The sequence below is a fragment of the Tachysurus fulvidraco genome, chromosome 21 (assembly GCF_022655615.1).
Source record: "Tachysurus fulvidraco isolate hzauxx_2018 chromosome 21, HZAU_PFXX_2.0, whole genome shotgun sequence".
NCBI classification, from domain to species: domain Eukaryota; kingdom Metazoa; phylum Chordata; class Actinopteri; order Siluriformes; family Bagridae; genus Tachysurus; species Tachysurus fulvidraco.
In genome coordinates, this window is record NC_062538.1 from 10,458,035 (window position 1) to 10,482,523 (window position 24,489).

Below are 24,489 nucleotides of genomic sequence, written 5' to 3' on the forward strand. Positions count from 1 at the left end.
GCATGTGCTTTGATGATGTGACTGTCTCCAATACCATCACCACATGGTCCAACCAGAAGCCATGGATGACTGCTAGGGTGTGAATGCTGCTGAAGTCTAGAGACTTAGCTTTTAGAGCAGGGAACAGGATGGCCCTAAGAACAGCAAGGGCCAAACTGTCCCAATTTATAATAGAAGAAATGCGCACACATGCCCAGACAATCCACAGCCACTTTCTAGTCAGCGGAAGCACCCGGTGCATGTTGTAGGGCACCCAGGCGAACACAAAATAAACAAAGACAGCTTCATCTGCCTGTGACAGGGACACCTCCCACCCAGATGCGCTGAACCACTTCTACTATGTTGAGGTGCAGAACAACATAGCGACATGGAAGAACCTCCTGAACACCTCCCTCTGCAACTGGATCCTGAACTTCCTAAATGAAAGACCTCAATCAGTCCAGATTAGAAACAGCATCTCCAGCACCACCACATTGAGCACTGAAGCCCTTCTGGGCTGCATGCTGAGCTCACTGCTGTTCACTTTGGTGACTTACGTCTGTGTAGCAATGCACAGTTCGAATCATATCATCAAGTTTACAGATGACACCACCGTGTTATGTCTCATCAGCAAGAATGACAAGTAAGCACAAAGAGAAGAAGTGCAACAGCTACAGTATCTGCCTGGTGTAAATCAAACAACCTGTTTTTGAGCGTTGATAAAAGTAAAGAGATGTTCAGCGACTTCAGGAGAGCACAGAGCGACCACTCTCCACTGAACATCGACAGATCCTCCGTAAAGATCGTCAAGAGCACCAAATTCCTTGGTGTTCATCTGGCAGAGAACTTCACCTGGTCACTCAACACCTGCTCCACTGTCAAGAAAGCCCAGCAGCATCTCTACTTCCTACAAGGTCTGAGGAAAGCCCATCTCCCTCCCCCCATCCTGACTGTGTTTTACAAAAAGACCATTGAGAGCATCCTGAGCAGCTGCATCACTGTCTGGTTTTGGTATTGCACCATCACGGACCGCAAGACTCTGCAGCGTATAGTGAGGACAGCTTAGAAGATCTTTGGAGCCTCTCTTTCCTCTATTACAGACATTTACACCACACACTGCATCTACAAAGAGACTCTCCAATGATTTTCTAAGCTGACCTCACTAACCGCAAGACCCTGCAGCAGACAGTGAGAACAGCTTAGAAGATCATTGGAGCCTCTCTTTCCTCTATTACAGACATTTACACCACACACTCCATCCACAAAGACAACAGCATTGTGGATGACTCCACACACCCCTCACATACACTCTTCACCCTCCTGCCATCTTGAAAAAGGTACCGAAGCATTCAGGCTCTCATGACCAGACTGTGTAACAGTTTCTTTCCACAAGCCATTAGACTCCTCAACAACTGAACTGAACTATACCGAGCACACACACACACACACACACACACACACACACACACACACACACACACACACACACACACACACACACACAATCAACTGTGTGGACTGCACTGATCTGCACCAAATACACGCTCATCCAATATACATGTCATCCACAGCACCAGCATATCAAACTGTAAACATGCTGTTTTTGCACACTGTTTTTGCTCTTTGCACACGCTGTCTTACACATTCAGTCAATTGCTGTTTTGTACAACTAATTAAAATAACTCATATAACTGTGCTATTATATTGTGTTCATCCCTGTATTTTTGCAAATGTACTGTATAACATACAGTATGTACACTGGCCAGTGCTGCTTCTGTGTATTGTCTTGTAGTGTTTTGTATTGTTTGTTTGCACTGTCTTTTGTCTTGCACTGTTTGCACTGGGTTGCACAGATGCACTTTATGTGGCTAGGACAAGTTACTGTAAGTCATTAGCTCTGTATTGTTTTCTGTACCTTTGTTTTTGTTCAATGTAGCAGCATGGTCCTGGAGAAACATTGTCTCATTTCACTATGTACTGCATCAGTTATATATATATGGTTGAAAATGAACATGTAACATTTTTCATTGCATTTTAACACTGCATTTGTATTTTCTGATATTAACTGATGCCCTGTCCAGTTTCCCGTATTTTGGCACAATTTTCCTTCTTGTAGGTTGCACTGATGCAGCACCAGTGCTTTCTACCAAGGTATATAGAAAGCAGTTTGAAATAAAGTCTATTAAAATATGTTCGCATGGGCTACCATTAGACAACTTTAACTATTAATTTATTTGTTGTTGAACCTGACTGATGGAATTTGCCTCAACTGGTCAAAGGTGGCCAAAATAGAAAAAGGGCAAAATAAGTTACAAAAAAAAAAAAAAAAAAAAAATTCAAAGATTAAATAGACCCACTAGAAATGCAATGCATTTTAATGACAGCATGATAATAATTAGATTAAAACACAGGTTTTTTCTTCCATTTCCCTCCTGCATGGGTCAGTACAGCAGATCAACAGTGAAAAATGTTTGCTGCATGGAACCACTTCACAGTGTAAACCAGGGATATTATAATCCTTTCAGATTTTAAAAAGAACTACATTTAAAATGTGATGTATCATGGTTTTTACTGTATACTGTGTTTTAATACCCTCAGATACTGACAGGTCGTATCCACCTGTGACTATATATTATATATATGGCAGAAGGACAAAATGGTGTAAATAAATGTCTAAATTGCATGTTCACATATATTCATAGATCCTGGCATTTTTAATAAGGTTAAAGGTAGGTGTATGTGTGTTCTTTTTGCATATAAAAAACATATTTAAACAATTTATTAATTTACAGAAATGTTTAATTGGTTCATTTGACATGTTCAAGTGGAATTTAAACTTTTAACACTCACACTTTAATAGTCGGAATCAAAATTACAAAATTTGCATATTCTACATTTCTTCTTTCTCTTCTTTTACCTTGTCCTGATTTTCTCCTTTCTCTAATTTATGCTACGTTTATCTGTGACCTATTGTACAAGGTGATGTCATATGGCCTGCTTATAATCAAGTTTATGAGAACTTAAAACAGAGAGAATGAAGGAAATGGATGTCAGAGCTGCTGGTGTTTATCTCACATCATATCAGAGATCTAAGTGACATTAAGAGGGATTAGTGAGACATGGCAGCAGGTACTGGGGCCATTAGTGTCTTTTTAATGCTGAAAAGGAACAGATTCTACAGGGATCATCTCATAGTCTTTGCCATTCTGTTGCCTAGCAACCATGATAGAGCCCCCACCCTCAGTCCCACCACACACACACACACACACACACACACACACACACACACACACACACACACACACACACACACACACACACACACACAGTGCAAACACATCAGTTTAAACTGCCAGGTTAATTCTCGGTGGAGACCTGATACAATGCTTACAGAGGTGAGTCATGATTGGACGGCAAACCGCAACCACACCTACTGTACCTCTTGGAACACAAGGTCTTTGATTGGACAGCAACATTACTCGCTACTCATCATCACACTTTGGTAGGGGGTGGTGTTTGACTGAGAACTGAATGTTATTGAGCACACTGGCACCACCTTGTGTTTGTTTCTGATGCATCAAGTGATGAAATCATGTTCGGTTCCATTTTTTCCCCACTGTCTATAAACCATGATCAGAAAATGCCATGTTTTACAATACCTCAAATTTGTAGATTTTTATACAAACAACAGTTTAACCAAAAAATTAAGTGTACCTAATGTCTCGCCTCCAAGTTACAAGACCATTGTTGCTAACAAGTAACGCAAACATTTCAGTTTAGCTTGACCAATTAAAAAAGTCAAATATCAGTAACAGCATTTTCACATAAACAGGTTAGTCCAAGAAGCCTGCATTAGAAAATAAAAATGCAAACCAAATTTAAGCAATAATACAACCCAAATGACTTCTAATATACACTAATACAGTATATTCCACTTTAGGTTAAACCCCCTACCTGACCTCAAGAACTACAGTTTACTATTAAACATACCAATCATCCCTTTTCAGAGCTGCTTTATTGATCAGTCCCTCCAAGATTTCACAGTCTTTTGTGTTTTCTGTGTCTAAATTGTGATTTCTAACAAAAAATGGCTAGTGTGTTACTCTCAGAATGTCATACAGTATTAGAAACCCTATCAGGAATAGAGTATGAGACACTAAAGAACTCCACAAAGCCAAATGATGAAACAACACTGGGATCATTTCCACACTCACATTTAGTTCACCATGTTACAGTAAACTGGAGGCTATAAGCTTCCATTACTTTAGACACCAAATACTCTGAAGTGGAATTCTGTACGTTTTATATTTGAGAGGTTAAACCAAATGAAATTAGGACAAGACAAAAAAAGGTGTGACTTGTACAGACTGACCTTCTCTCTGGCCCGGGTGTGACTGGCATTCCGAGCTGCAATGATTGCCAGCTGCCTTCGGATCCACAGCAACTCGGTCTGAGACTGTTTCAGCAGCTGCTCCACATCTGGTTTCTGTCCCCGCATCCTCTACTGTCCCCAGACAATAATAAAATGTGACTCAAAGAAATGTGAAATGAAATTTATAAACATGTATGTAAAGTAAAATAAAAGAACTTTGTATTCGTATGTTTCAAAATAAATAAAACATTACTAAAATTTAAAAAGTCTTGGGATATTGATTGCTAAGGTAATTTAGTCAATACAAGCATCAAGTCAAGTCAGGTTAAGTCAAGTCAAGAAGCGTTTATTGTAATTTCAACCATATATAGTTGATGCAGTACATAGTGAATGAAACGTTTCTCCAGCATCATGAAGCTACATAGAACAAAAACAGAGCTACAGAAAACAACATGTTACATGTTAACATGTAACAATTGTTCTGCATGTCAAATTACAGATTGACAATAAATTACAATAACAAATTAAGGAAAATGCATTTTAATTAAATAATTTGAGGTCCTTAATGTGACATTATTTTTGTGACATTAGTGATTATTATATGCAAAAACCTTAGTATTGTTTCTTTCAAGCTTGTCCCTTATTTAAGGAAAAAATGTTACAAAAACTTACAATACAAATACGCAACCCTTGTACTTTTGATCATTTGTGTTCTATTGGTCCACATCATGATGACATCACCAAAAAGTGTACTTACAGTAGAAGAGGAAGGCAAGATTTATGGCCCCATTGTGATTGAGCCTATAGGGTTGCTATAACTGCATAAATACTTGTTCACTTCCACTAACCAATCAAAAGTGAATCCACATTATGAAATAATTGGTGTGATAAAAGTTTCCTATAACATGTTCTACAGTCTTGTATTCCTCTTATATCTATTTTATCTATTTAACATGACATTTTGATCATACATATTTTATCTATTTAAAATTACAATTGACAATTGCATTTTAAGAGAGATTATATTTCTTATAACCGAACTGAGATGTTTCAGTGGGATGTTTATCATCCTGATCATCAGGGTTCATAACATAAAACTGCACTTGCTTGTTTACTGCAGAACGGTTACTGCAGTAGAGTTATCTGATCAATGGGCAATATTCTCTAAACAATTGACCATATTCAGGAACTGGCCTATAGCTGTTGGGGTAGCAATGTGATTACTTATAGCACTCGCTTTGCAGCTTTATGTCTACAATGAATCATAGCTGTGCAGATTTTCAGTATAACTGCACTTTTGCATGTGCAATGTTGCTTAATTATCACTTTAATTTATTATAGCAACTAAAAGCCTATCTTTTTTCTTTCTTTATATGTTAATTAAACAAAACATGGAACTTGTCATTTATGGAGAAAAGTGAACTCCTTTGTCCTGAAGAATTTCCAGTGTTAGAAAATGTAAGGTTCATTTGTTTTACCTCTGACAGTTACAAAGTGCTGACATAAGAGACCTCTTTCCATAAATGTTTTAAAAAATTATTCTCTACTCATTAAATAACATCAGATTTCTAATCAGAGTAAATCAGAATCCAGAATTCATCAGTGCACTTTTATAACATATCTCTAAATGAATCACATCAACAATTGTTGGACTGAATTATTTCTCATAAATGCTAGCAGTAAAGATGGCCAGTAGCACTGAGGTCTTTACTTTCTAATTCTATCTTTCTATTCATTAAGGACTCAGTTGACTGGAATGGGATTCCCCAAAGGACATGTGACATATTTGTTTGGTGCATTGTGAATTTTTTCTATGGATGAGGTGCATGAATAATAAAATAATATAATCTGAATTAACACCTAAGAGTCTTACGTCTGTAAAAGTGTGCTAATAACTGGCAATATGATCACGACAGAGATATATATATATATATATATATATACGTATATATATATATATACACGTATATATATATATATATATACGTATATATATATATATATACGTATATATATATATACGTGTATATATATATATATATATATATATATATATATATATATATATATATATATACGTATATATATATATATATATACGTATATATATATATATATATATATATATATATATATATATATACGTATATATATATATATACGTATATATATATATATATATATATATATATATATGTGTGTGGACTCTTAATAAACAGAACAAAAATCTAGATACCATAAAAAAGTAAAAATTTTATAATTCAGTGTATTTGATTGAAATCTGCAGCTTTTCCATATTCTTAAGAATAACTATTATTATTTCACATCATCACAAGGAATTAATACATGAACAGAAGACAAGGAATGAGAGATTTAACATTGTAAACTCTTTCACTTTACAGTTACCTGCTGAAGTGGAAAAAGTGCATACCTGAGGTGATAAACGTGCCGCTCCTTTGCTTCTGCTTCTTATCTGAGGCTGACTTTTTTAGTCCGACACCTTCTTTAACCTTAGTGAGGAGTATTGGTTGCTCATGAAGGTGCAGGTACAGACCATCACTGAGATTCTAGCTTTAAAGTGTAACTAGGTACAGAAAAGATGAAGGAAGATGAGCTTCAGGAGCTCATCTCTCCCTGTTTGATGTGTTTTTTTAAGACTGTGTGTATGTACATCTCTCTCTTCCTCTCTCTCTCTCTCTCTCTGTCTCTCTCTCTCTCTCTCTCTCTCTCTCTCTCTCTCTCTCTCTCTCTCTCTCTCTCTCTCTCTCTCTCTCTCTCTCTCTCTCTCTCTCTCTCTCTCTCTCTCTCGCTGTGTGGCCATATGTCAGAGTGGAGCGAAAAACTCACACAGTGATAAGATACAAATAAAGAGTAAATGCCAAAAATTCATAAAAGGAATAGAAAAAAGAGGATCTTTGATCTTATATTTTCTGGCAGGATTTATCAAGAAGGCTTAGAATGAAAAGTCCTGAAGCTTATATTTAATTACAATAAATAAATAAAAATTTATTTGGGAAATGTTGGAAATTTGCCTGTAAGTCTGCTGTGAATCTGGTCTAATTTTAGAGCAGACCCTCCCCACTGCTTCCATCATGCCGTGGATTGTTTCCATAGCATAGTTTATGGCTATTAATATTCTCTACTTATTTATGGAAAACAAGAACAAGTGCTGTGTGGGTTTCTTCTGGCTTCTTCAGTTTCCTCTCATAGTCCAAAGACATTAAATAGTGGACACTAAATTGTCCCTAGGTGTGCGTGAATGCATCAATGCATACATCCCATTCACTGTCTGTTCTCTTTCCTTCTTACAGAGTTCCTGGGATCAGCGCCAATCTTTAGATTGTATATCAGAAGATGAATGAATGGATGAATTAATGATGACACAAAGATTGTTGATTAAAAAGGTTTTTTCTTGCGAGGGTCAATGTGATGGTCAATACTCTGTAGAGACACTTCTGGCTGGTGTTACAGCTACAAATCTTCAATGTTTCTGTAAATTTGCACATTTGGATCCTGATATTTTGGCTCAGACTTCATAACAAACTTTACCAAGTTATCTTATTGATCTTGAAACAAATTCTTCATCAGATTGTAGTCTGGGATCTGAATGGGGTGTTTAAATGCATTCAAGTTCTTGGTTTTGAACCACTTCAGAGTGTCTTTGGCAGTATGCTTTCAAACAGTTGTTCTGTTTCAAAGGCTGCTGCAATATAAAGTCTCTTGCAGATTAGAACAGCATTTCTTTTTCTGGAACATCCTTCAACCAGCTTCTCAGTCCCAGCTGATTAAAAGTGTCCCTGAAGATTATGCTACCACCACCATAGTGTTCTCATAGTGATGAACAGTGTTGGCTGTTCATATGGCCCAGTATTTTTAGGGAGTGTCTGGGCCATGGTTGTTCTGTGAACAGCATTTTCCATCTGTGCTGTGGCTCTCTTCAGTTACCCTTGAATTCTTGGTTGCTTCGCAGATTAAAGCCTTCTTTTCTGAGTCATTGGTGGATGGCATTCTCTATCTCGGACTGATACTGATAAACTTTGTCCTTGCCTTGTTTGAATAGTTCACTGGTCATAATGCTATTTGTTTAGGTAACACACTCTAGAATCTTCCAGTAGCAGGTGTATTATACACCTATAACCCCAATACATATACATATAAACATATAATCTGAATTAACTCTATTATACATCCAGATTTTTTCTTTCTTTCTTTCTTTCTTTCTTTCTTTCTTTCTTTCTTTCTTTCTTTCTTTCTTTCTTTCTTTCTTTCTTTCTTTCTTTCTTTCTTTCTTTCTTTCTTTCTTTCTTTCTTTCTTTCTTTCTTTCCTTTTTAACAACATCCCACCCCTTTGGAGGACCATTAATACATTTTGTAATAAATAGATGCTTCATAATATCCCATCCCATAAAATGATGACATCTTACAAAACTCCTCTTATGGGAGAAAAGGGCCCTATCTTATATACACATGTCCAAATAAAAATGGATTGCCATAAGGACATCAAAAGTGCAAAAAGAAAAAGGAAACACAGAAGTGGAAAGTAATGAAGATTCCTTAACTGATTTATTGAGTCATTTCTTGAGTCATTGTGGGACAGAACAGATCTGCAGTCTAACCTGGATTCACATAAAACAAAAATTAAAAATTAAGGTCTGCAACTATGAGCCAAAAGTAGATATCAATGCAACTTTATCAATGTGGATAAGCTTTATATGTAGCTTTCATAGGAAAACATTGTAAACTCAAATGCCCAAATTGTCTTGTTGGTTTGACTTGCTAATATGTCCTTGATGATTTCTGGGTTTAAAAACCTGTTGCTCAACATGTGACATGTTTTTCTTGGAAACATTTGTTGTGATTAGTTTCTTCTTCACAATGTCTAAGGTAGATTTGCAATTTTGTACACTATTTAGCTACCCAGGTTCTTGTTGAATGTCTTTTCACTGAATTTTGAAACATGGTTGTGGACTTTGCCTTTTCAGCTTCAATAGCATTAGTGAGTACTCATGTATGGCAAGGAGCCTTGACATCATGTCTTTATACACCTTACATTGTGCACTGGGGCAATGTCATGATGGAACTAGTTTGGACCGTTTAGTTCCACTGAGTTGAAATTTTAATTTTTCAGCACACAAAAACATTCAAGTCAACTGTGTGCTTCCACCTTTGTGGCAACAGTTTGAGGAAGACCCACATGTGAGGTACACCTAATTATTGCCAAGTGTAGGGGCATATACCTGATTCCTACTCAAAAAGCAGTGGCAACATTGGTAACCACAGTAATTTGTCCTTTATTGTGATGTTTGTTTTGTTAGATGTGGACAAAGAGACGCTAATGGTTTTGGAGATAAGTCCTAACACGCCGCTTTAGTGTCCTTGTCAACCTGCGGCTTGGATCCAGTGTTAGGCTTGGTTGCTATGGCTACAGTTACTACCGGCAACGTAATATGGAACGTGACGCTATGGTAATGACTTCCACCAATAGGAGCGCGGTACGCTTTTGAATTAGCCAATCAATCCAAAGAGAGCTCGTTCTTACCGGAAGGGAAGGAAGCGTCTCGAGATAAGAGAAATAATTAGCCTGTTAGCTTATACACACATTATTCCTATACGATATTTTGGAGATTTCGAATGTTTGCTTTTTTATTTTCGGATGGTAAGAAAGTCATTTTATTGTGGTGTATATGTTTAGTTATTTCTCTATGAAACACAACCTTGGTGTTATTTTTTTTAAGTTCGAGTTAAGTAACTGTTTACATTAGCTAACTGCTTAGCCACTAGCGGATGATGTAGTGATGTATATTAGCGAGTTAGATACAGCTGGCGTTTGGTGTTATATGTGCTTATATGTGACACGGTCAGTTAGACAGCGGGCTAATTTATGCCTTTAAAACCGACTATTGTCACAAGTGAACAACTCCCAAGTGAATTAACAATAAAATAAAAACAATAGATATTTTGTATGCTATGTGTCAACAATAAAACTATTATAGATATCTATTTTTGCAATCACGACATTTGTAAAAGTCTTTTTTGGTTCGATTTGTGGCTCACTTTGTACAGAGAAACAGGCTATAGGAAAACTGCATTAGGATGAAAGATAATAGTCTTACGTTTGTTTTGCATGCGGTGGTTTGCAATATACAGTGATATATTATGGAGAGAGAAAAAATGATTTTTTTGTTTCATGCAGAAAAAAGCAATGAGAACCAGCTCATCCTCACCACCACTGCACGTGCATGTAAATGAAAGCACACCTGTACATGTGCATGTGAAGAAGGGCATGAAGAACAGCCCTATAAAGCCTGCAGAGGTAAGTTCTATCCTTGTTCTTAGAAATGGTTTAAATGAGTAATAGCAGCACCAGAGTTTAGTGTGAAGTCACGTTCAAATAATCAGCACATGTCATTTGCTCTTGTCGTTGCAGGTTAAGGTGAAAGGCTGTTTACGTCCCACTGCTAAAGTTAAGACAAGAGTCCCATGGATTCCTCCGGGCAAAACATCAACTCGAGAACTTTCATACAAATGGGAGGTTAGATGATGTTTATCATGTATGCGATATTTAAAGGAACAGTTTAACAAATAATCTGCTGCAAACGTAGTTGAACATGTCAGTCCATATCACGAATCGGTTCAACAGCAGATAAACTGATTCGATTCAGGAATTGATCCAAAAAGGGTCAAGGACACAGCAAGGTCAAATGTTTGAAATAGTGTTTCTTCAGTAGCTTCCTTTTTGTTTGATGTGTATTCTAAAGGTAATTGATAAGGGTGTAACAATGCATCATGACAAAAAATCTGTAAATGACTGTTTATAGTAATAGCCATATAATTTGTTACAGCACATATCCTTCTGTAAATTTCAGTTTATAGTTACAGCCATCTGTATAATTTGTTCATAGTACATACACATCTGTAAATTACTTCTATATTACCATTTTATTTAACTTATTTAATGTAAACACCGTATATCCCGCACTTGCTGTTATTGCACTCTGGTTAGACCTAAACTGCATTTCGTTCACTTGTACCTGTACATGTTTAATGACAATAAAGTTGAATCTAATCTAATCTAGAATGTAACCATTTATTGTGGGAATGTACAGTTGATAGTATTTATATAATCGTTCTATGAATCTAATGCAATTGCACTGAACATCAGAGGTTCTAGTTTGCATAACCCATAGAGTTAAAATATCCAGAATTCATGTTGGCCACATGGTTGCGTTCATTTGTTCAGACATTGTGTCATTACCAAAATCATCAAGGATTGCAAAATCCTTGTACAGAGATCAATAGCTCTGGGATCGCAATGACAAAAATGCATTATAAGTTAGAATCAGATAACTTATAAATGCTACCATGTTATATCCATTAAAAGGAGCTTTTCAGTAGCTTTCAGTGGGTACCAGGTCTGCACCGCTTCATTCTGCAGTGCCAGAGAAAGAGGCTGCAGGACTAGGACATCAGCCAGCATTGAACACTATTTCCAGATAAAATGGCGCCTTAACATCTCGGAGCTTATTATGTTTAGATTAATCAACTCCCCTAAATCAGAGACTGTTTATTGATATCATTTTTGTGGAGATTATCAATATATTTATTTATTATTTAAAGTATGAAATCATTGTTCATATTATTTCAGTTGTAATTCTTGTTTTTAAAACTTTGTAGCAAAAGTGACATAGAAGAGATAAGCAGTAGAGATGGTGTGCTGTTTCTTTAAACATTACTACTAAATTATTATTTGTTTAGGGACCAAGCCATCAATTGGAGATAACCCCCCTACCTGAGCCAGACGCAGCACGCTCTGCACTCCGTCTGGAAGACCTCTCCACTGATGAGGAGGAAGCTCTGCATGGACGCATCAACCAGTATGAGAGGAAGATCGATAGCCTGATGACTGAGGTCAGCTCACTAAAGAACGAGGTGAGTGCTAGAGACACAAGAAGTTGCACTTTCTATTGCAAAAGCAGATTGGCTCTAGCACCAGAAACGTGCTCCAGACCTGAGGAACCATGATATCGCAAACAATTTGAGTAGAAGATGACCATGAGCTTGAACTTGGGACAGAAAAATCACAGAGAAAAAGTAAACCCCATTATTGGCAATGCAGCAAACTAATAAGTTTTTCAAAACCAGATGTAAAAAACTGGTACTGTCTTTGTATACTCACTTTGATTACTTGCATCTGTTTGCTATGATTTATTTGCTCTTGGACTCAGTGCAGCACATAATTTTTTTTACAGGTGAAGCTGCGTAAGAAAGAACAGCAGCTAGAGCGCCAGTCTGAGAGGCTAAGTGTTTCACAGCGTGTCATAGCTGAGCAGGAGGAGGAGCTGGCCGAAGTCGCCAAGGAGCTAGAATTCACAGAACGAGAGAACACACTCCTTCGGGAGTCCATGGAGAAAATACTGGAAGAAAACAACTATGGCAGGTTCGACACTTAAAAGCTCTTAAATTATACCTTTAGAGCCATAAAATATATTAGGCAAAATAATGTAATCAGAGATTTATATTACACACCCAAACAACTCAGATTATTATAGCTGCTAAATCCTCGATTTTCCTGAGAGCCCTATTTTAATTTACAAATTGAAAATTTCAACATTACAGTCTTGTGGCATTGACTCTAACCATCTGTAGCTACATGTAGCAACTGCTGTTTCACTGGAAGCAATGAATAAATATGTGTTGAGAGATTTTCCCTGCTAGTTTCTATGTGCTCTTGGTCAGGTTGGAGAGAGAGAACCTGCAGCAGGAGAAGGATGTGCTGCTCAAGAAGCTATTGGAGGCAGAGCTTGACAGCACAGCAGCCGCCAAACAGGCCCTGGCACTCCGAGATGCTGTTAGCCGCATGTCAAGAACTGTGAGTGTGTCACCATTTACTCACTGTTACACACTAAGGACAAGTTTTTGCTTTTCACTTTTTATCTTTACATAGACAACAGATCCATAGCAAGATATTAAAGAACACTGTTTGGCATCTGATTGTTCTCTCCCCCAGGAGAAGCGGATGACTGGCTCAGACTCATTGCTGGCCCGGCAGAAGGATCTCCTCCTGCAGAAGTTGGAAACTTTCGAGAGAACAAACCGAACACTACGCCGCCTCCTGAGGGAGCAGCATGAGCATGAGGTGCTGTCTCATGAGCCTGAGATGAGTCTGTCATGTTGTGCCTGCATATTTCATTTTTTACGTTTTTTTTTTTTCTTGACAGATGGACTCGCTTCAATTGCTAGAGCAGAAAGACTCTCTTCTGAAGAGGCTCACAGAAGTTGAGGCAGAAAACTCGGTCTGTTTTTTCCATGGAATATCATTATTTTAATAATGTATTATATTATAGAATAACATTATATAATACATTATTCATTAGTATGTACATGGTCTAGTTAGTACATGTATGCTGAGAGTTTAACACAGAGAATATCTCTCCTCTGTAGCATCTACAGATGAAGCTACAGGATAAGGAGAAAGAAGTCGCAGACTTTACCTGCCTTTTAGAGAATGAGAAGGTACACTGAGCAAATCCACATCTAAATTTGTACAGTTAGACCTACAGTGTAATGTTATAAATACTCACCATCACAGGAACATGTGAAGACCACAAGTGAGCTGTCCAAGTCTCTGGAATCGACCCGAGCTCATCTGCAGGGCCAACTCCGCAACAAGGAAGCAGAAAATAACCGCCTGTCAGTCCAGATTAAGGTTGGTTGTTTTAGTTTTTGTTTTTGTTGCTTTCCTGTTAATAAAACAAATGCTGCTTTATCCCTGGCAATTGTCTTTCTAAAAATGCTACAAATCATCATCATCATCATCCCAACGTTGGGTCTTCGCTGCAATCACTTTATAATTATTCAGTCTGTCAAAACACTAAATCCTAATGTGTCTGATACTCTGAACAAAATGCTCTTTTTTATTTCTTTTCTTTTTTTAATCTTTTATCAAGATTTAGCACAATAAAAAACACATGCTGTCTAACCCCTTAGCCAGCATCAGTAACACACTGCCACGGTTTCTTTTCTTTGATCGGACCTGAAGAACCTGGAGCGAGCAGCTGGTCAGCAGCAGGGAGAGATGGAGTGTGTGCAGGCTCAGATGCGGGAGCTGAAGCAGCGCGCCGAGATGGATAAAGAGGCATTGAAGAAAGCAACACGGGCACTGAAACAGAGAGCAGAGCGTAGTGAGGACACTGCAGGACATCTCAGTGCTCAGCTGACCGAAATGGTAAGAACAGTGAAGTAGAAACCAGAGAAGACACCTGGTTGAGGGTCTCCACAATTTTGGTCTCCAAAGGTTCCTATGTATTGACACTGTACAAAAATATTGTGTGACATCATTTTTGTGCCAAAAACAACATTATAGAACCATTTGGCAGAAACAAATAACATATACATGTATATATTTATATAAATAATTCCACACACTGCAAAAATCATAGGACTGAAATCCATACATCCATTTATCCATTTTCTGTACCGCTTATCCTGCACACGTTCTTGTTGAACTTGAAGCCCGGCTCAGAAAAAGCTTTAAATTTGATATTGTTATAGGATTATCAAAGATAAAGATTAACAACTGTTAATTATGTGATAAACCACTCATAAAGCAAATCACTACAGTGTATATAAGATGCTGTAGATGAAAATGTGTGACAACCTGAAGCATAACTTTACTCTTTATGTGTGAACTGTAGGAAGCCCGGCTGGCAGATGCTGTTTCAACTGCAGAGAACTGGAGCAGTCGTCACGCAAAAGAGCTGAAGGAGAAAGGCCAGCTGGAGGTGGAGATCACACTGCTGAACAGGTAAACACTAAAATGTTTAGAACAGGTGTCTTTTGTTCAAAATGGAGATTCGGTGTACAGACCACCATAGTAGAGCATCCGTTCGGTTCCTTCCAGCCGGATCACAGATATGACAGAGCAGCTGCATGTGCTTGAGGAGAAAACCAGAGCAGAGAGAGATGGACTTCTGGACCGACTGCACAGTGTGACCACAGAGAGCACCACTGTTAGACTGGAGAACCAGAGCCTAAAGGTGGGGCCACACTCTAATGTGTTAGCTGTATTTTACAAGCAGAGTTACAAGGCGAATTTCACACTGGACACATTTGCTGTGGTCCGAATCTGTGTGTGATTGTTCCTGGTTCCTGCTGTTATTCCTGGTTTCAGACTAACTTGATCCTATTGAACCCAGATGTCTTTATGCCTTTTGTCTGTCTATCTATCTATCTATCTATCTATCTATCTATCTATCTATCTATCTATCTATCTATCTATCTATCTATCTATCTATCTATCTATCTATCTATCTATCTATCTATCTATCTATCTATCTATCTATCTATCTATCTATCTATCTATCTATCTATTTGTTAAGCTACAAATCTGACTTTGTAATCTGACTCAGTGAGGGTTACAATTGTGTGACATTAAAAGAGGGTAGGTAATTTCACAAGAGACATTGAGACATCATACCCTTACTGAATAGCACACAGATGTTAGTAGCCTTGATATCACTGAATTTGATTTCTCCTGTATTTGTAAATCAGCATCCCTCCGTTTTGCACACAAACGTTGCACTCGGAATATTACACATTTATTCTCAAAATCGTGTCATTTTTTTATTTTGAAACTGTGGCCCAAAAATGCTGTGTAGTATGTTGGCATTAGGTGTATTATCTTTTTATGATATTAAGCATATTTCTGCAGGCAACTCTGTCAGCACTGGAGGAGAAACTGTCTTTGTCCCGGTCTGAGGTCGAGCAGGTTAAAGCCTCAGTGAAGCAGTATGAAAGCTTAGTGGATAGCTACAAGATTCAGGTCTTTGCATCACATTACTACATATTCTCACACACATTTACACACACAGTGGGACTGGTGTTTAATTATAGAGCTTCATTATAAAGCCTATAACTCTGGGGATGTGTGTTCAGCTGCAGAAGACACGTGCCGAGGCAGATGAGTATAGTGTGCATGCACAGCAGGCAGAGCGGGAAGCACGGGCTCTGAGAGAAGAGTTGGATCAGGAGATTGAGCAGGCCCGAAAGCAGCTGATGGGTCGTCTGAGTGAGCTGGAGCCGTTACCCGATGCCCTGCGCCGCACTGAGCTCCAACTGCACGAAGCACATGAGAAAGAACGTGTACAGGAGAGGAGGAATGCTGAGCTTACTGCAGGTCTCACTGAGTTACGCCTTAAGGTGTGTGTGTGTGTTTTGAGTTAAGAAGATTTAAAACCACATGGAACCTAAACCCACTTTATATTAAGGTTTCTTTTACAGTAAAAGTGCTGGCTGGAGTGATTTTGTGCTGATATGAAAAAAGCAGCTTTTGTAATTACATAATAACAATACTGCTAACCCTATGCTCACACTAGCAAATGGCAAAACAACAGGCAACCATTCATTTTCTCTATATGTGCACAACAAAGAATCACTTTAAGAGACAGCACATTTCAATTGAGATTTTCCCATTTCTATGCAAATTAGGGATGACAAAATAAAGTGACACATTCAAATGACTGACTGGAATAAGTCCTCAGGCCAATTCTGTGGTGGGTGTGTGGTCTGTCTTTTTTCTTTTCAGTTTCCCAGACATCACTTTAGTTCCTACCTGCAGTTAGTTCCCATTTATTTATTGGCTTTTTATTTTTTTTGGATGGTTAGTTTTAGTGCCTGTACTGTTATGTGTATCTTTTAATTTCATCTTTTATGTCAAGCACTTTGAGAAGCAACTTTTAAAGGCGCTATACAAAATAAAGTTTATTAATTTTATTATTATTAATTATTTATTATTTACTGTTAGGTGCACAATAAAAAAAATTATTAGCCTTATAACCATACATCCAAGGTTTCTCTTATTCACATGCGTATAGTGACATTATGAAAAAAACGTTATGCTTCAAAGAAATGAACAGAGTTGATGTTGTGTGCTCAGTGTTCCTAGCTACATTCAGCTTGCTTTACTAAATTGCCAGTGGGGAAATCCATCCCAAAGCCATGACAATAGCATTCACAATAAGAAGTCAAATTAGTAATAAAGATAAGTAAGGCATGTGTGTGTGTCTGTGGGTAAATGAATCTGATGATGATGTTTTATCGATGTATTTGAGCAGGTTGAACAGCAGGGTGTTCAGGTGGAGAAGGTACAGCAGAGGAACACACTGCTGATGGAGGACAACAACCAGCTTAAGCACAAAGTGGACTCTCTCGAAAGGTCAGCCACTACAGCAATGTACACCGAACACAGCATGTGGCATCCTGTTACATAATGTGGAGCCTCATTTCCTAAAGCTGGATACAAAGGAATTTATTTGTAAATCTTTTACAGGGGAATTTACCTCAGAAATAGCAAATTTGATTAACAGTTTGTAAAACTGAAGAAAAAAAAAGTTGACATTCAATTAGGACAAAAATGAGGAAGAGAGAAGGTCTTAAATCTGAGAGTAAATTTGATTTGATTTGAGGTCTGTGCTGTAGAGGCTGAGCTGACTTACTCAGCGTTATTTTCAGTGTTGCCAAAAAACATTTGTAAAAATGGATGGGGATTTTTTGTTGTTGTTGTTGTTCAATTTGAAATGCTGATGTAAACAGGAAGTTGGAGGATGCCAGCTCTCAAAACGGAGATCTTCTGCAAATGCTAGCAAAGCGAGAGGAGACCATCCTTCACAACCAAGTGCGTTTGGAGGAGAAGTCTCGAGAGTGCAGCACTCTAAACCGGCAGCTAGAAGAGGCACTAGAGGACGCCAGACGACAGGTCTGTACATTTACAACAACACCTAAGACTCCAATAAACTTGTTAGTACATACAGCAGAACAGCATTCTGTATGTTAAACTAAGGCTGTGCAGGGAATTGTCCATACATCCTTGTGTATTTGTCTACAAATTATCAATCAATGGTAAAACACTGAGCACAAGGAAAAACCTGTTTAGATGGGAAGCACATTATACAGGACAGAGTGATAGGGTTTTAACATAGCTTTCACATTGCTAGTTTAGTCGACATTTTCTCAGAATTGTTGGTACAACTTAAAAAGCAAAGATCTTGCTCAACCATTGCATCATGCTGGCTACCATAGACACGAATACTTCTGCCATTTATAAGGTACAATTATGTTAATTGAATGTCTAGTCTTGTTTTTATTTATCCACAAAATGTATATACAGAAAAACAAATGGTCAATTATACAATTTCAGCCAATGAAATGACTTTTTTTTAGCTAGGTTCTGTGTATTTCTAATGTTTTCAGTCATCTAACATGTGGTCTGATTGACAGGTGTCCAATACAAAGGAGCGAGCTGCATCTAAAGAGCGAGCCTCTCAGACCAAAGTGATTGAGCTGGAGACCCAACTGAGCCGAACCACTTCAGAGCTCAATCAACTGCGGCGAACCAAAGACGAGGTAAGCGTTACGGTGGCCTTGGACAGTGTGTGGCTCAGCCATCATGTAGTCTGTACCAGTCCTAACCAGGATCATCTAACTAACCAGCTTTGCTTATAATAAGATTTATTCTTAAAAACCCACTTGTACTCTGTATGTTTTAACTCTGTTTGAAGGTGTAGAATTTTATTTGTTTTGGATTGTGTTTTTACTTTTGCACTGTTCTTGTTTGTTTTTACTGATGTACAGCACTTTGGCTGCAACGGCTGTTGTTTTAAAATGTGCTTTAAAAATTAATAAACTAAACTAAACTTATTCTTATCAATATTGCACATTAAATAAAGACTAATTATGAGGTTGTTGCTTGTAAAATTTAGGGGAAAGAACTTAATAAAATATGAGTTGCTTTGTGATGTACCTGTATGTAGCCACACTCTGTGTCACATCATGTATCAGCGAATGCCCCAAAGATAGACAAGTTACATTGGCAACAAAATCAATTTCACTAAGTCATAATATTCAAGTTTTCCATGCCACTCTGTCTTCCATGTTGGTGAAAAAAGATATATTTAGAAATATTTACACAAATACACAAATATACAAATGTACGTGCTATAGCACACACTATAGCAGCTTTTACAGCATGGCTTCTGGAAAAAAATATAATGCTGGGAACAAATAACTAAATAAATTAAAGAGGACAGTTTAGGGCTCGGCTTGTCCGAGTCTTTAGTACTAATCAGTGAGGGAGATTTATTAAACCATTGTTACTGCATTGTATTCATTCTTATGGCTCCATCGTTACCGTATGTTCAGGCAGAGAGGAGGCACCAGAGCCGTCTGCAGGACGTGAAGGATCGTCTGGAACAGTCGGACAGCACCAACCGCAGTCTGCAGAACTACGTGCAGTTCCTCAAAGCTTCATATGCTAGTGTGTTTGGGGACATGACTCTCAGCAGCAGCTCACTCAGAGCTCACCCAACTATCTGACAGCATGTACACTTAAAACTGAGGTGCTGCAGCACACACACACTAGTGTGTATTTCTTACACAGTACAGTGTGATGAGTTTACCTTCATCAGTTTTAATGTGGGTAAGAACCAAAGTACCACTCAACACTAATCTTACGATAATTATAATTATTCTTTATGTTTTAAATAGATCTCCATATTTGAGTCCTAGATTAATGACAGTGTTTTTTTCTGCATTGGTGCTTATAGAGCAGAAGTGAATGTTTCTCATAGACCTGAAAAACATTTTCGTCATACGTAATATATACGTCTATACCTTGTGTATACCTTGATGGAGAAGATTATGAAGTCATTCAGGGTAGATTTTTCCTCCATATTTATAACTAACATGAACTACAACTGAGTCAAAAGATGATTTCGTATAATGAAACTCTGAGTTGACTTAGTAATGCAGCAGTGCTTTAGTGTGTCCAGCTCTCACATCTTCCTCATCTGTGCGCTCTGAGCTCTGAACACACTTGTGATCCCTTAGATCACTAACTGGGCAGGCTGTCTTTGTCTCAACCGTGTTGAATACTGTAGCTACACTTTGTTTGCTGTCTCCCTTTTGCTTTTTTTTTGTTATAAGCTCACAAAAATTGACAATGGCCTCTTTTGCTAGATAGATTTTGTCCTATTAATCACTATTGTAACTGCAATATGAAGTGTCTCTGTGTGACACACACCTTGCTAACTTACTCATGGCTCATGCTGAGCATATCATTATAAAGTTACAAACGCTGTTTGTAGCTCAAGACCACAGTTATCTGAGGCAAGAGAGCAAAATTGGTTGTGCTCTCTATAGGGAAGGGACTCAGGTGCTCTCTCCCCTGTCAATCAGGGAAAATCTATCTAATCATAGGCATCTGTGAACTCATGTGTATTGAAGATAGATGTTAGCTTTCACTGTCCCTGAGCTTACTGGTGAATAGGAATTGACAAATGATGAAAATGCTGATGAAATGATTTTATTAATAATGAAAATATAGCAAATAACAAATTATCACCAGACTTAATAAACATATTAGCATTAAATATTACAGTAAAACATTTTAAATTTGGTGCACAGTGTAATTTTCCTTTAATGCAACTAAGCACCCGGTTCTGTAGTATTCATACTGAAGATCTCAACAGGTGCTAAAGATTTTTATTACACTGTTTCCTCTGTAATAACTGTGTTTGGAGATCTTATGGATGTGCACTTATATTGCTATAGACAGTAATTATTTATCTGCTGGTTGGTCATTATATCAATATAACCAGCTAAGGCATGTTACTGGATTTGTGTTTTATACATATGAAATGTTTACATTTTTATCAATCCAAGTAAAGTAAAACGTTTTAAACTGTTTAAATGTGTGAAATCTCTTCTATCGCACAGCTCAGCCTTGGGCCATGTGCCTTTCTCATTTCATCAAGCTGGTGGTATGTGATGATGATTCTTGTCTTTTGGGTGAGGATACAAGCTTCCTCATGCTCATCACCTTCAATGCAGTCTGTAAAACGATCACTTTTCTCTGTAGCTTTGTCACCCTGTGGGACCGCTCACTCAGCTCCTTTTCATATTTCTTCACCTTCAGTTGGGCTGAAAGCAATTTTAATTTGTACGACTTTTCAATCAGGTGGAGTTGTTTTTCACAACCACCACATATTTTGTGTTCTGAAGTTTCTAGGCTTGTAGCTGACGTTTCTTCCTATAATTATCAAAAGATAAATGTACTATTGTCAGATATAATGTCTAGGAACATCATGGTAGTTGCTACAAGATCTTTATTTTATTTTATTTTTTTAAACAATCTGTATTTTGTTCTTTCTTTACCATTGAAATGTTTTGGTCTATAATTGAAGTTTTTTTAATCAATTGTGGCACTGTTAACAAAAACATTTGAAACTGTGATATTGTGTTGTATTTTTAAGATAAAGACTTTTATCGTTTTAATTCTAAACACTTTGTTGGGCTGTAAATTACATGTTGCATTAGCATTCGTTGGCAGGGAAGCTGTCTTGTTATTATACTGAAAATTATAAGACATAGCTCTAGACATATATATTATATTTATTATTGAGTTTACTGGTAACTGATTGAACTCTCCAATCAAACTCTTCATTAAATATCCAAGCAAGTCTGTCTAGATCTAATGTCAAATAAAATCTACAATGTCTTATTGATGAAAAGTTCAAGAACAAAAGGATAAAACACTCTAATAACCAGAATATTATTTGACATATCTGTATAAAGGGTATAATCAAATATTCATTAAATAATCTGCCTGATGAAGAGATACACAGAACAACTCACCGTGGACTGAAACACAGAGGGGACAGCATAGGAGTCTAACTGTCCTGATGTCTGGAAGCAATCAGGGGTGAAATGGTCTGAACATAAAAGCGCAGACTCTGAAGGTCTCCATCCTGCAGCTGTCTGCATGCTGGAAATCCAGTGCTGGAGCTGTTCCTCTTCCTGTGGGAATCTGTAAAAGTAGTTTCCACATGCTCAGCATTTATACCCCGACATAATATTACTATGTGCAAAGTGGGTTTTCTTGTTAAGATCTACCTGTGCAGCGTCACACCGGGTCTCTCCATTTTCCCGCAGGCTTCACATGTACTCATGTTTCACCGGGTGTTTAAAGGCGATGCAATGAGAAGAAGCACAGAAACAGAGAAGCTTATAGCAGGAAAGTTCACACAGCTCGCTCTTAATCATCGTCCAGGTGTTAATGAGCAGAAAGTGTTCTTAATGGGCCATTACCCTCCATACAGCTGTTAATGCACGAGCTCATTTACATAGAAACCTCCCTCACTTTCTTCACTTAGGAAGGACAAAAGAAATCGACTATAGAATTATTACGTACAATTACAATTATTATTATCTTGTATTTTTCAAAATGCCAAAACAGAGACAGATTCGTAGGCACATTCATATATTTTAACATGTAAATATATTTTGTTTTTATTTTATATACCCGGATAAATCAACATCTCATTTATATTCACCAGTCTTCATGTGCTCTGAGATACAGGTTTATGTTTACTGAGGGTTTTTTTTTTTTCATTTAATAATCTGATACTAGTATCTGGGCACTACCATTTCCCAAGACCTGAAATGGGAGTGCAACATAAAAGACTCCATCATCAAAAAGGCCCAGCAAAGGATGTACTTTCTATGTCAGTTAAGGAAGTATGGTCTACCACAGGAACTGTTAATGCTGTTCTACACTGCAGTCATTGAATCTGTTCTGTACACATCCATCACCATGTGGTTTGGTGCAGCAACAAAACAGGACAGAAACAGACTGCAACGCACAGTAAAAAAGCAGAAAAAATAATTGGTGCCCACTGCCCAGGACTTGTACCATACAAGAACCAGAAACCAGGCTAGAAAAAAAATCACTGCTGACCCTTCACACCGTGGACACAACCTCTTTCGGCTCCTCCTTTCTGGCAAGCGGTACAGAGCTTTGTTTACCAAAACTGCCAGACACAGGAATTTCATCCATACAGGTTACATACACTACTGCTGCTGTACGTTGTACAAAAAAGTAACATAACATTGCACAATAGTGTTATTTACACTACCATGCACTTTATGTACATAACCGATCAGTCATATAATCTATTTATATTTTATACTCATACTGTCTATATTGTATCACATTGTCTTCATTGCCTTGTCTGTATTATCTTGTCTTGTATAGTATAATGTCATTTATGTCTGCACATAAATGAGTCACAAACAGCTGGAACCAAATTCCTTGTGTGTATCAACACACTTGGCTAATAACCCTGATTCTGATTACTTGATTTCATCTGTTTGCAGAAAGAAATTCATTTATAAATACACTGTAAGTATGTCTATGTAAGGAACAGGCATGTGTACTCTTATCATAATATATATTGATTATTAAGGAACTGCTGTAATTAATATACTATTTTCTGTATAAACGCTTTATGTTGGTCAGGGTTACAGTGGAGCAGACGTGAGAAAACAATCAGTGTCTCCAGGGCAATCATCTTAGCGCACCATTCACACATTCACACCTAAGGGCAATTTAGCATAGCCAATCTGCCTACCTACACGTATAGGAGGACATCGGAGGGATGGACCAAAGGGGCAGACTAACTTGGTGCACACTGTAACAGACTTTTTTTTTTGTAGTTTAACTTTACATCTCTAAAGGTTGCCATATCAAAACTGTGAGTAAAAAACTCTAAAAAATCCAAATGATATTAAGGGAAGATCATATAGAGTGCAAGTAGAATTTCATAAAGACATTCATTTTCAGATCTGTTTTTAGTGTTAATTAAAAATGAGGTAAATTTACTTTTTCTAAATGCTTATATAGCCTACGGAATTGAGTAATCAGGTCCAAATCTCAGTTGCTCACAGTGGGCATGATGAAACATTGCGTTAGAAAGTGCCGGCTTATGTAAAGAATCTAACTTGAAGTTTTCCATGTAAATTTCTATGATAGACTTTTATGATTCTTATAGGGCAGCCTGAGAAACAGGCCAAGACAGTGACAAGGATGTAACACACTGCTGTTTTATCAGTGGCAGGACATGAAGAAATGGTAAGGTTAAGCTTTCTGTGTAAATAGTACACAAACAAGACATGTTTGTACCAGAAATATGTAAAAAAATAAAAAATTAATAATAATGTGAAAGAAGTAAAATGTTTTGAACCTTTAATGTTTCTCCAAACCAGAGGAAACAAAGTGTTTGTTTGTGCCTGCTTTCCCCTAAATT

The 24,489-nt window shown here is 37.5% G+C and overlaps 3 protein-coding genes across 13 annotated transcripts in view; 1 reads left to right on the plus strand and 2 right to left on the minus strand.

The window, feature by feature from the left end:
* rimbp2a (RIMS binding protein 2a) overlaps nt 1-6,999 on the minus strand; it is a 69,613-nt gene extending 62,614 nt beyond the window's left edge. For 4 of the 10 annotated variants that reach the window (XM_047805838.1, XM_047805835.1, XM_047805836.1 and 1 more), the window contains exons 1-2: nt 6,783-6,998; nt 4,352-4,483 (exon numbers count right to left, since the gene is read on the minus strand). In XM_047805838.1, the coding sequence (XP_047661794.1) occupies nt 4,352-4,477 (126 nt within the window). In that variant the 5' untranslated portion in view covers nt 4,478-4,483; nt 6,783-6,998. Of the gene's footprint in view, nt 1-4,351; nt 4,484-6,782 lie in introns of all 10 variants that reach the window. The other 6 variants (XM_047805837.1, XM_047805831.1, XM_047805832.1 and 3 more) reach the window with 3 other exon arrangements.
* Nucleotides 7,000-9,876: 2,877 nt separating this feature from the next.
* Nucleotides 9,877-21,091, plus strand: odf2a (outer dense fiber of sperm tails 2a). 2 transcript variants are annotated; one of them, XM_027140088.2, is made up of 19 exons: nt 9,877-10,007; nt 10,545-10,664; nt 10,779-10,883; nt 12,107-12,280; nt 12,601-12,788; nt 13,088-13,220; nt 13,359-13,487; nt 13,570-13,644; nt 13,793-13,864; nt 13,941-14,057; nt 14,391-14,576; nt 15,046-15,155; nt 15,252-15,387; nt 16,062-16,172; nt 16,286-16,549; nt 17,464-17,564; nt 17,942-18,104; nt 18,626-18,751; nt 19,547-21,091. In XM_027140088.2, exons 1-19 carry the CDS (start codon nt 10,005-10,007, stop codon nt 19,718-19,720), a joined length of 2,487 nt encoding a protein of 828 aa, XP_026995889.1. In that variant the 5' UTR covers nt 9,877-10,004; the 3' UTR covers nt 19,721-21,091. The 2 variants fall into 2 exon arrangements, with proteins under 2 accessions (XP_026995889.1, XP_026995888.1); XM_027140087.2 differs by lacking the exon at nt 9,877-10,007 and having other exon boundaries at nt 10,539-10,664.
* Nucleotides 21,092-21,146: 55 nt separating this feature from the next.
* si:dkey-228b2.6 (uncharacterized protein LOC563918 homolog) lies at nt 21,147-22,423 on the minus strand. The gene is made up of 3 exons (XM_047805896.1): nt 22,298-22,423; nt 22,040-22,211; nt 21,147-21,434 (listed from the first exon to the last, which is right to left on the minus strand). Exons 1-3 carry the CDS (start codon nt 22,351-22,353, stop codon nt 21,147-21,149), a joined length of 516 nt encoding a protein of 171 aa, XP_047661852.1. The 5' UTR covers nt 22,354-22,423.
* Nucleotides 22,424-24,489: the final 2,066 nt, after the last annotated feature.

Bases quoted from the DNA above. Each gene is read 5' to 3' on its own strand.
- odf2a (XM_027140087.2), top strand. From the start codon at position 10,539: ATGCAGAAAAAAGCAATGAGAACCAGCTCATCCTCACCACCACTGCAC. The intron at 10,665-10,778 runs GTAAGTTCTATC...TTGTCGTTGCAG, and splicing joins GCCCTATAAAGCCTGCAGAG to GTTAAGGTGAAAGGCTGTTT. The intron at 12,789-13,087 runs GTTCGACACTTA...GCTCTTGGTCAG, and splicing joins GAAGAAAACAACTATGGCAG to GTTGGAGAGAGAGAACCTGC.
- si:dkey-228b2.6 (XM_047805896.1), bottom strand. From the start codon at position 22,353: ATGAGTACATGTGAAGCCTGCGGGAAAATGGAGAGACCCGGTGTGACG. The intron at 22,212-22,297 runs GTAGATCTTAAC...CTACTTTTACAG, and splicing joins CCCGGTGTGACGCTGCACAG to ATTCCCACAGGAAGAGGAAC. The intron at 21,435-22,039 runs GTGAGTTGTTCT...TGATAATTATAG, and splicing joins CCTCTGTGTTTCAGTCCACG to GAAGAAACGTCAGCTACAAG.